This window comes from Microcaecilia unicolor, chromosome 5 (genome assembly GCF_901765095.1).
Source record: "Microcaecilia unicolor chromosome 5, aMicUni1.1, whole genome shotgun sequence".
Lineage (NCBI taxonomy): Eukaryota > Metazoa > Chordata > Amphibia > Gymnophiona > Siphonopidae > Microcaecilia > Microcaecilia unicolor.
This window is the reverse complement of record NC_044035.1, coordinates 261090628-261103430: the sequence shown is the minus strand read 5'-3', so window position 1 is coordinate 261103430 and position 12803 is coordinate 261090628. Positions and strand designations below refer to the sequence as shown.

The window sequence follows — 12803 nt, the reverse complement described above, 5'->3', positions numbered from 1 at the left end:
GCGTTGCGGTTAACCCCTTATCTAATATCTCCCTCCCTTCCATCCCCTTCCCCCCTCCCCCCTTTATCATGAAATATTCCACCTTCACTTCATGAGACAGTTTTCAACTTTTTAATAGGAAAATTAATGAACAAAGTTTGGTTTGTATTCTTAATACAGTCAACTCTTTTGGAAAAACCAAAAATATTAGCATCAGTTAGTACATAAGTACATAAGTAGTGCCATACTGGGAAAGACCAAAGGTCCATCTAGCCCAGCATCCTGTCACCGACAGTGGCCAATCCAGGTCAAGGGCACCTGGCACGCTCCCCAAACGTAAAAACATTCCAGACAAGTTATACCTAAAAATGCGGAATTTTTCCAAGTCCATTTAATAGCGGTCTATGGACTTGTCCTTTAGGAATCTATCTAACCCCTTTTTAAACTCCGTCAAGCTAACCGCCCGTACCACGTTCTCCGGCAACGAATTCCAGAGTCTAATTACACGTTGGGTGAAGAAAAATTTTCTCCGATTCGTTTTAAATTTACCACACTGTAGCTTCAACTCATGCCCTCTAGTCCTAGTATTTTTGGATAGCGTGAACAGTCGCTTCACATCCACCCGATCCATTCCACTCATTATTTTATACACTTCTATCATATCTCCCCTCAGCCGTCTCTTCTCCAAGCTGAAAAGCCCTAGCCTTCTCAGCCTCTCTTCATAGGAAAGTCGTCCCATCCCCACTATCATTTTCGTCGCCCTTCGCTGTACCTTTTCCAATTCTACTATATCTTTTTTGAGATACGGAGACCAGTACTGAACACAATACTCCAGGTGCGGTCGCACCATGGAGCGATACAACGGCATTATAACATCCGCACACCTGGACTCCATACCCTTCCTAATAACACCCAACATTCTATTCGCTTTCCTAGCCGCAGCAGCACACTGAGCAGAAGGTTTCAGCGTATCATCGACGACGACACCCAGATCCCTTTCTTGATCCGTAACTCCTAACGCGGAACCTTGCAAGACGTAGCTATAATTCGGGTTCCTCTTACCCACATGCATCACTTTGCACTTGTCAACATCTACAGAATAAACATCAACACACCAATTACTAACTGTGAAGAAAAGTGTGTTTGTGTATATGTTTTGTATAGTCTATATGATTATTGAGGGGGTAGTTATTAAGGTGCATTACAAGCATTAAAGGGCAATATCAAGTATTATATTACTGTAATGCAGGTTAATTTAAGTTACCACGGGAGATATATTAATGAGACGCAAAGCAAGCAAATGCATGCAAAACACCTCTTTAATAAGTAAAATTAATAAGGCAGCTTGCAGTGAACACCATAAACTGTTACTCCTAGAAAAATAATACCTGCTATTTTTCCTGGCTGGGAACATCTGGCCATTAAGCTGCAGCCTGATACTCCAAGGCCACTTCTTAAAGGAGCTGGTGTTTGAAAACAGGAGCTGCCCCCTCCCCCTATGCCCCCATATCACATTCCCCCTCCCAAAGCCATCCTGCACATAACCCCCGCAAAGCCCCTGCTTAGTTCTAAAGCCCCCCACCCTCCTATAGCTTCCCCCCAAGGCTACCTTGTGACATTTCCTGGGGTCTAATGGGGTCAGGGCAGGAGCAATCTCCAGTCATCCCTGCCCCTGCCAACACCAGGTTCATGCTGTAGAAATTTTGCCGTTATACTGCAGCTTTTCCCGTACACAGTCACTTGACTCCTAGCAGTAAGTACTATGAGACTACCACTAGGAGTCGCTGGTGCCACTTTGAGCCCAGTGCCAGGAGGGGCAGGAGTGACTGGGTATTGCTCCTGCCCCAATACCAATAGACCCCAGGGAATTTCACAAACTAGGCCTGGGGGAGGACCAATGGAGTTATTAGTAGGGGCTATGTGGAAGGGGGGCACATCAGGAAGGGGGTTATGTGCTGGAAAGGCATGGGGGTGGCCATCAGAGGTGGAAGGCAAACTAATGCATAGTCTCTCTTTTTTTTTAATGTTATATTTATTCATGAGAGGTCACGTGGTGCCATGATCGGAGCTAGACGCGGGTAAGAGCTGCTCCGTTCCTCGAGGTTCCCCGCTCCCTGCATATCGCACCTCCGCGGATATTTTTCAAACTCAGAAGCAGCGCTGAAGCAGGAGAGTGTTAAAAAGTTGTTAATATTTCCCGGAGGGGGAAGATGGCAACGAAATCCGCCCAAAAAGAAAAGACACGAGGGAAAGACAAAATGGCGGCGCCGTCCAGCCCGGCAGAATCCTCGATATCATCTGCTTGGGTAGCAGAAATAACAGCTGAAATGTCGGCAGTATTTGAAACATCGTTGGAACGACGATTAGCGCTTATAGACATGAAACTGGAGACCCTAAGTGGCCAATTTGGTGAGTTTACCAAGGACTTAGTGAGCTGTCAGGAACGAGTGAATGCGGTGGAAGATCGCGCTACAAAATTGGAAGGCGGCCACGAACAGCTGAGGAAAACAGTAGCAGCCTTGGAAGCGAAGGTGGACGACCTCGAGAATCGCTCGAGGAGGAACAACTTGCGGTTGATTGGGCTGCCTGAAGAGCTGGAAGATAAAGATTTAATATCATTTCTAGAAAGGTGGATTCCTAAAGAACTGGCCCTGGATGGGAACTTCAAGTCTCTGCAGATTGAGAGGGCTCATAGAGTGGGTCCACGTGGTACGAGGATAGAGGCACGGCCCAGAGTGGTTATTCTCCGGCTGTTGTATTTTCGCCAGAAACAGGAGATTTTACAAGCGCTGAGGTCGGGGAAAACACTGATGTATCAGTCAAAAAAAATCCTTTGTTTTCAAGATTACTCGGCCGGGGTGGCGGCACAACGTAAGATGTTTGCACCGATATGTTCACAACTATTCCAGCGGAAAGTGAGGTTTGCTTTAGTATACCCGGCTGTGCTGAGAGTGACCTGGAATGGGACAACACGTATTATGCATTCGGTGGAAGAAGCAAAACTTTTTTTGGAGCAACTGAACAGCAGTGGACAAGCTACATGAATAGAGCATGAGGATTGGTATGACCGGGGACTATCGGGTGCAAAGTCAAAAGTCAGCGGTAGAGGCCGGGGAGAACATGTTTGTGATGGGGATATTGAGGGTGGTGTGGGAGAGTTTGATGACACCCTGTAGTGGTTAATAATGGGTGCGGGGAATTGGTTTATTGTTTGGGGTTCATTTGAGGGGAGAGGGAACCTGGAGAGGCACTAGATGTGACGTTCCAGATGTGTGTTCTGGAACAAGGGAAAGGGAGGATTAAGAGGGGGGGGAGGGAGATGGGGGGGAGGGACGGGGGGGGATTATTTGATATGTTTGCAAATGGAGTGTGTCGAGTGGAGAATCCGGAGGGGAGTTGGAAAGAGTTGGAGTCTGTATGGGGGGGGGTGGAGGCTGGGCTATCTCCTCCCAAATTCACAGAAAAGATTTTTTGATATGTTACTTTGGGGTTATAGGCTCATAAAGTGAAGGTGGTAACATGGAATGTGGGTGGCATAAATTCACCCATTAAGCGGACAAAAATATTACAACACTTACACAGGAACCACATAGATATTGCATTTTTACAGGAGACCCATTTGGACGCTGGAGAACATGGTAAGCTTAAAACCTGGTGGGTAGGCGATTGCTGGGCCGCAGATGCCATCCATAAAAAAGGAGGAGTAGCCATTTTATGTAAGAAGGGTACTATTGATAGTCATCGGGTGTTATATGTAGACTCAGGGGGGAGATATATAATGGTAGAAGTAACAATAAAAGGTCGCCCCTATCTGTTATGCAACATTTATGCCCCGAATCAGTATGACAAGCAGTTCTACAATCGTATAATACAGTTATTATTACAACAAAGGAATTTGGATAAGGTGGTGGGGGGAGATTTCAACGCAGTGTGGGACCCAGAGATGGATAGTACGGGGCGGAGGGCTTCAGAGGCATATAGAGGGAATAGAGGTCTTAGGCAGCTGGTTCATTTGTTTGATTTGGTGGATAGCTGGAGAGCGTTGCACCCCACTGAGAGAGACTATACTCACCTTTCGAGAGCACACTCCTCTCAGGCAAGGATAGATTATCTTCTAATTTCTAGGGGGGTATTTGGGAAGGTGGAGAAAGGGGAGTTGGGACCATATGTGATATCAGATCACGCTTGGGTGCTAATGGAGTGGTCGGTGGGATTGGCAGATAGTAGACCCAAGAGCTGGCAATTCCCAATTGAATTATACAAAGATGAAAAATTTAGAGCACATATCATTGACTGCTGGCATCGGTATGCAAGGCATAATGAGGAACATACAAATGACCCGATTCTGTATTGGGAGGCCGCAAAGGCAGTTCTTAGGGGGGAAATAATTAGCTACACGTGTAGGAGTAGGAAGATTCGAGATAGGGAGATACTGAGATTGGGGGAGCAGTTGCGTAGGGCTAGGAAGAGATTTGGGAAGGAACAATCGGGGAAGACCAGGCAATTAGTACTAGAGACACAGGTGGCGTTGAACTCATTGCTCCATCAACGAGCAGTAAAGTCACAAACATATTATAAATACCAGCTATATAAGCATGGTAATAAAACGGGGAGAATGTTGGCCAACTTGTTGAGACCTAGAGTCCGCCCTCAGGGGATACTGCAAATCCAGGAGTCAAGGGGCCATTTAGTCCGTACCGATCGGGAGATTTCCCAGGTATTTCACCGGTATTATACAGAACTATATAAAAGCCCACCGGACTTAGGTTTGAGGGGGGACGTATATTTGGAGTCCAAGCTACTGCCCTTGATAGATGAGGGAACTAGAGGACAGTTGAATGAACAAATAAGTGTGGAAGAAGTGGAGGGGGCGATAGGGAAAAGTGCGTTGAACAAGACACCTGGAGCTGACGGGTATAGAGCCGAGTTTTACAAACTAATGGGTACGGAGATCACAACCCCGTTGGCTGCTATGTTTAATAAAATTATAGAATTAGAATCTATGCCGCAGTCCTTAACGGTAGCACAAATAATTGTACTGCCAAAACCTGGTAGGGACCCGTTGTTGCCAGAATCTTATAGGCCGATCTCTTTGCTTAATTTTGAAGCGAAGTTGATGGCAAAAGTTTTAGCTAATAGAATGGCTAAGGTACTTCCAGAAATTATACATGAAGCACAGGTAGGATTCGTGAAGGGAAGATCAATCACCAAGAATGTAAGGAGAATTTTGACTTCTTTGGAGCAGAGATCAAAGAGAGGGATACCATCTATTCTAGTAAGTTTTGATGCGGAGAAAGCATTTGATAAAGTGAGATGGGACTTTATGTTTGAAGTATTGAGGGCATATGGCTTTGAGGGTCTCTTTGTTTCAGGAATAAGAGCATTGTATGCGGAACCACAGGCCACAGTGTTGGTGAATGGAATGTCGTCAGCGATGTTTCCAGTCCTACGGGGTACCCGGCAGGGATGCCCTCTATCGCCGCTTCTTTTTGTGTTGACTTTAGATCCCTTAATTAGAGAGATACTGACAACAGATGATATTCAGGGGGTTCGAGTTGGGGAGGGATGTTTCAAAGTAGCGGCATTTGCTGATGACATACTGGTACATCTGGAGAGTCCTCGAAGTTCCTTGGTGGCTCTTTTGGAAATTTTTGGTGAGTATGGAGACTTTGCAGGTCTCCAATTGAATTTGGGGAAATCGGAGGCTTTACCTTCCTCAGTCCAAGTGAAGGATGAATGGAGAGAGGGTTTCCCTTTGAGGTGGGCATCAGATTCATTTCGTTATTTGGGGATTAATTTAAGCATGGATGTGACAAACTTATATCAGCTTAATGTGGGGAAACTGATTGAAGATACTAAGGAAAAGTTGGAGCGGTGGCGTTTATTGCCAATTTCTTTAATGGGTAGAATTAATCTGATAAAGATGGTTCAGTTTCCAAAGTGGTTATATGTTCTTCAAATATTGCCTATACGCCTTCTTCAGAAAGATTTGAGATTATTTTATAAATGGGTGAGTGCTTTTTGTTGGGGAGGGAAAAAGCCGAGGCTGAGAATGGCACTATTGACAGGTCATTGGAGGCAGGGGGGTCTGGGACTGCCAGACTTGAAGTTATATAACCAAGCTTGTATGCTTCGGCATGTGGGAGATTGGATTGAGGGGACAACTGTTTACACACCATTATATCTAGAACAGGAACATTTTGCGCCTTATCATCTTTATTTTCTGTTGCACTGCAAAAAAAGTCAGTTGCCTGAGGGTATAAAGGGGAGTGTGCTCTTGGATTCACTGAGGGAGGGGTGGAAGGTTTTAGTGAGGCGGTTAGGTGGGGACCCTGAGGTGTCGGATCAGTTGCCTATTAGAGGAAATGGAAGGTTTAGATCAGGATGGGACAATGTTTGGTTTAAGAAATGGGAGCAAAAAGGGATATATCTTCTGGAGCACGTAATGGGAGCCACAGGGGAGGTGGAACCGTTAGGAACTTGGGAGGAAGAGTCTTCTGAGGGGTGGGGTGCACAGTTCGCCTACGCACAGCTAATACATTACGTAAGGACCTTGGACAGGAATAAGTTGCAATTCAAGCTAGGAGTGGAGCTCAGGTCATTTTTTTCAAAGATTTCTGATAGGGGGTTGTCTATCTCTGGGTTAGTGCAGGCCCTTGTTCAGCTATGCCCAGCTAGAAGGTTTGAGGGGATCAAGGCAAAATGGGAGGAGGAATCGGGGGTGGGGCTAGGTACTTGGGAAGTTTTGCAATCCTTAAAAGGAGTTTATACTTTAACATCTGATATGCGGTTGAGGGAATGTGGGGCTCGGGTGATCCTACGGGCATATATGACTAAGGCGATGTTAGCACATGTGGAAGGGGGCCAAGATTCGCAGTGTTCCAAATGTGGTCATCCTAGACATACATACTATCATGCATTTTGGGCTTGCCAGAAAGTGAGAGGATTTTGGAACCAGGTGGTGCGTTTTTTGGAACGCCTGGTGGATAGATCTCTTCACGGTTCAATGGAACAATTACTTTTGGATGTGCCTGGAGCATTTCGAAGTTTAAAGGGGCCTGGGCGACTGCTTTGTAGGAAATTATGCTTGGTGGCTCGGAAAACAATTTTACAATACTGGGTGGGGTCGGAGACTCCAGCTTTGGGGCATTGGAGGAATCAGATACACCAATTGATGGCATGGGAAGCTCGAGATGCGAAAGGCACTTTAAGACGCAAGAAACAGTTTTTGACAATTTGGGACCCTTATTTACAAATAATGAGCCCAAGAGGTAGGAGTTTCATTATTAACAATTTGTAAAACTCCTGGGGTAAAGTCCATAAGAGGTGAAGGAGGTTAAGATGCTCACACTCGAGACAATTGTAAGATGGCTGGGGAAGGGAGGGTGGGGAGGGGGCGTGGGGAATTGCTGTTCAGTATCTCAAGATAAGGGTTGGTTAAGGAGTGGGGGGAACAGGGGGAGGGAGCAAAAGTTTTGTGGAAACACTGTATTCTGATTCACTGATGGAGTTCTATGTCCTTTCTGGGGTAGATGGAGGGTATGTAGCATGTTCAATAACAGTGGAAGATACTGGAGTTTTCAGAGGGAAGGGGCAGTTACGTGTGTATTGGAACGGATTGATAGATATAATGTTAAAAGTGAGTTTTGGGGATTCCGATAACAAAAGGTTTACAAGTAAAAGGAGGAGAGGGTGGGGGGAGGGGGGGTTGTTTGGGGAGAAAAAGAAGAAAATGTTTTGATATATGTGGACGGATGGATAGTTGTCTGTTGTATTAGGAAGGTTAAACGTTGAACATTGTGTATCGATGTTTTATATAATACTTCAATAAAAAGATTTAAACATAATGTTATATTTATTCATTTTTCAAAATTTAAATACAAGATTACCCTTGATCCAGAAACACAGATATCAATTACATAAAGAAACATAATTTTTCAAATTCAAGAAACTAAAAAAATCTTCGTTAGACTACTAGAGCTTGTCTACTGTGCACCAAAATGAAGTTCGACGATCGCCATGCACCAACCCTGCACTAAAAAACATGCCCCCACACTAAAAAATAGGTTTTATTTTTTAGTGTGGGGGCATGTTTTTTGGGTGAAGAGTAGGTGTTCCCTGCGCTAACTGGTTAGCACGGGGGGGGGCATTGCTGAATGCCAACTGATTAGTGCAGGAGCCCCTACCACCTACAAAGTAGATGGCTGTAAGGGATCCTGCATTAATGGCCACGAACTAATTGAGAAATTAACGCATGGCCATCAAGGAAAAAAAGAAAAATGCAGCCATTTTACTACTATCATGCTAAAAGTGGCCTCGGCACGCGGGAAAGCTACAAGCTAAATCTACCGCAGGCCAAGGGCCCCTAAATCTGAAAACTAAGAAAGGCTTAACCAGATCACAAAACGTCCATCATATAATCAATCCTATTTCCAAGTTCACCAATGCTACAAGTTATTCTTCATTTCTAGAAAAGCAAGAAATTTGCTTTGGGGCAAAAAATACATACTTAGACCCCACAATCTAATCATACATTTGAACGAATATGCCAAAAGAAACAAGGCTCCAAGATTTCTCATCTCCTGTCTCAGTAGTACTAGAAAAGCTTTCCTTCTGTCTTGACTAACTTTTGTTACAAAAGAATAGAGCCAAACCTTTTGCCCAAAGGTTTCTTGAGAGTGACTAAAATAAAGTCTCAGAGTTGCATTTAGATCTTGCTTGAATACATAGACCAACAAAGTAGCCCTCTGAGTAGATTCTGTAATAGATTTCTCCAAAATAAATAAATCCTAATAAATAAACAAACAAACAAACATGCAGTTGGGCCTCTTGACCCACATCTCCTTCCAGCTCCCCCTGAGATTTTCTCGCGAAAATAGGCAAATAGTATACCTAATTAAGCGGAGGAATATTGTCAGAGGAAAACTTTAAAATTTCAGTATCTCGTAAAGTGGTCTATTGGAGGTATTCCAGGAGGTTTCGGGAAGTTCAATACACAGAGCTTAAGTCTTCTGTTGAAATTCTCTATCTGCTCAATTCCTCTATGCAAAGCCAGTTTATCATGTACTACGGTACTTTTAAATTCCTGAAGATCTTTCACATAGTAACATAGTAGATGACGGCAGAAAAAGACCTGCACGGTCCATCCAGTCTGCCCAACAAGATAACTCATATGTGCTACTTTTTGTGTATACCCTACTTTGATTTGTACCTGTGCTCCTCAGGGTACAGACCGTATAAGTCTGCCCAGCACTATCCACGCCTCCCAACCACCAGCCCCACCCTCCCACCACCGGCTCTGGCACAGATCATATAAGTCTGCCCAGCACTATCCCTGCCGCCCAACCACCAGCCCCGCCTCCCGATCTTGACTAAGCTCCTGAGGATCCATTTCTTCTGCACAGGATTCCTTTATGCTTATCCCACGCATGTTTGAATTCCGTTACCGTTTTCATTTCCACCACCTCCCGCGGGAGGGCATTCCAAGCATCCACTACTCTCTCTGTGAAAAAATACTTCCTAACATTATTCTTGAGTCTGCCCCCTTCAATTTCATTTCATGTCCTCTCGTTCTACCACCTTCCCATCTCCGGAAAAGGTTCGTTTGCGGATTAATATCTTTCAAATATTTGAACGTCTGTATCATATCACCCCTGTTTCTCCTTTCCTCCAGAGTATACATGTTTAGTTCAGCAAGTCTCTCCTCATACGTCTTGTAACGCAAATCCCATACCATTCTCGTAGCTTTTCTTTGCACCGCTTCAATTCTTTTTACATTCTTAACAAGATACGGCCTCCAAAACTGAACACAATACTCCAGGTGGGGCCTCACCAACAACTTATACAGGGGCATCAACACCCCCTTTCTTCTACTGGTCACACCTCTCTCTATACAGCCTAACAACCTCCTAGCTACGGCCACCACTTTGTCACACTGTTTCGTCGCCTTCAAATCCTCAGATACTATCACCCCAAGATCCCTCTCTCCATCCGTACCTATCAGACTCTCCCCGCCTAACACATACATCTCCTGTGGATTTCTATTCCCTAAGTGTAATATCACAAATCTGATCCTTGTGAATAGACAAGTCCATTTTTACCAAATCCATCACTTTAGCTATCTGATCAACTTTAGTTACAAGAGTTATCTCATTTGAGATCAGCAGACTGTTGCTTAAAGCTGCTGCAAAATTCTCTGATAACATCAAGGCTGTATCGTCCTGCACACGCCAACCTTCACTTGGGCTGACATCCTCCACGGAGCCCACCAACGTCGGCAGCATATGACTTTCGGTTAAGCTCCAACAAAGTTGCCACTCTCCCCAACTACATTCAATGGAAGTCCAGCAGTGAAGCGGTCAATTCACTGCTGACCTCGGAGTACACCATGAGCCACGGAGGGAAAGCCTTGATGGTCCCCTTTCTCTTAGTATGAGGCATAGTCTGAGAGAAACGTAGCAAGAACAATACAAAAGCAGAGATCCATCTTACAACCGGAATCCTGCCACCATCTAGGCTACTCCCATGCCTAGTCCCTTTAAAGATGCAGCCCAGGAGCATTGGGTCATGGCTTAGTGCCTGAAGCTCCTGGGTACTATGAATAGTGCAACTTGCGATGTTGATCGCAAGTTGCGTTATTCATATACTGTGGGAGTGAATAACCTGCAATACTAACACCACTAGTTACGCACTCCTGTGGAAAATGAAGGTGCAGTACATGCCTGACTTTCACTATGCCTTAATAACTACCCCTCCTCCTAAATATTTTAAATAATGCTGCAGCTTTCAGCGATCCCCCCTCCACTTTCTCCAGGAAAAGAACAGAAACATGTAGAAAGGTTTATAGTAACATACAGAAAGGTTATAAAACTGCTGCGAAGACACATAAGGTGAAAAAAGGAGCCCTAAACAAACTGAAATAACTGATTTGACAGAAAATGACAGAAGCGTAAGGAATCAAAATACAAGGCGAAACAAGTGTGCGGCGGCAGCCAAAAAAGCAAACAGGGTGCTAGGAATTATTAGGAAAGGGATGGTGAATAAGACCGAAAATACTATAATGCCTTTGTATTGCTCCATGGTGCGCCTACACCTTGAGTATTGCGTTCAGTTCTGGTCGCCGTATCTCAAAAAAGATATAGCAGAATTAGAAAAGATTCAAAGAAGAGCAACCAAAATGATAAAGGGGATGGAAGTCCTATCGTATGAGGAAAAGCTAAAGTGGTTAGGGATCTTCAGCTTGGAAAACAGATGGATGAGGGGAGATATGATTGAGGAGTACAAAATTCTGAGTGGTGTAGAACAAGCAGAAGTAAATCGATTTTTACTCGTTCCAAAAGTACAAAGGCTAGGGGTATACTTAAGGAAGTTACATGGAAATACTTTTAAAACAAATAGGAGGAAATATTTTTCACTCAACGAATAGTTAAGCTCTGGAACTCTTTGCTGGAGGATGTGGTAACAGCAGTTAGTTTATCTGGGTTTTAAAAAGGTTTGGACAAATTCCTGGAGGAAAAGTCCATAGTCTGCTATTGAGAAAGACATTGGAAGCAACTGCTTGCCCTGGGATTTGTAGTATAGAGTGTTGCCACAATTTGGGTTTCTACCAGGTACTTGTGACCTGGCTTGGCCACTGTTTTGAAAATAGGATACTGGGCTAGAGGGACCATTGGTCTGACCCTGTATGACTTACTCTTATGTTCTTATGACTCTCTTTCCAGAACTGATTCTACTTTCCAGGATTATAGGAATTGTGCACATGTATGCATTCATGCATACAATATATATGGCTTTCCCCTCTCCTCTTCCCCCCCCCCCCCAAAAAAAAATCCCCAGTCTACTACTACTACTAGTCTCCTTAATATGTTCTGAAAATCTGATGTGGCATGGACAGACCACCAAATAAAGAACTTATTGTGAGGGGCACATGGACAAATATTTAAATAACCTTACTTTTGTTCCTTCACTAATCGGAAAAAAAATATTTAAAAAAAAACCCTGCACGTGTTAAAGATAGGGAACATCTTCTTTGGAAACCATGTTCACATGTATAACTCGACATACAATCGCAATGAATTTTGAGATTAAATTAAGATCGCCAATAAAACCAGCCCTCAACAATATGGTGAAAACTTTTTGCTCCCTAACTTCTTTGCACCCCACCCCTCCCCCCTTTTTCACGAAACTAAAGAGTGGATACTTAGCTATTAATCAAGGGTAATAAACGGTTACATAAAACCTGCAAAAAGCAGAAACGAAGCAAAAAGAACTAAGAAAAGTATTTCAGTACTGGAGACTGCAGTTATTTCCTGCCAAGTAAAGCTAAAAAATTCATAAGTATGACAAACACAAAAAAAAAAGGTGCATATGCAAAAGATACTCTGAAATGTACTGATGATTTATTCCACAAACAGAAGCATAACAAACTTACACGTTCACGAGCTATATTCTGCAACACTTACTTGTCATGGCTGCACCAGCAAGAATGAGCGACCAGCACGCGCTGTCACGTCAGATGCAGATAGTATCCCGTCACGCCTCTCAGCTGAAGCATGCTGGGAAGTATAGTGCTATGCTGAACTTATGCGCTATCATGGAAACTGGTGGGAAGACTGGGGTTTAGGGAGGTAGTAGGGCGAATGAAGAAAGCGCCTGTTTTGAATATGACTCTAAGCAGAGAGAGCATTATAAATGCGTCCAATATTCTGTTGGTTGCGTTACATAGTACTTGTGGCCAGATTGCCACTGGACCAAATGCATGCAGACAGCTGAAGAATTAATAATATAATTTTTCCAGCAACGGTCCTCTGGAAAAGCGAAGGAAG

At 44.0% G+C, this 12803-nt stretch overlaps 1 protein-coding gene across 1 annotated transcript in view; it reads right to left on the bottom strand.

The window, feature by feature from the left end:
- The window catches only part of NIT2 (nitrilase family member 2), a 71303-nt gene extending 58816 nt beyond the window's left edge, over positions 1–12487 (bottom strand). The window contains exon 1 of the mRNA XM_030204071.1: positions 12441–12487. Coding sequence (XP_030059931.1) covers positions 12441–12447 — 7 coding nt within the window. The 5' untranslated portion in view covers positions 12448–12487. The remainder of the gene's footprint in view (positions 1–12440) is intronic.
- Between the last annotated feature and the right edge of the window lie 316 nt (positions 12488–12803).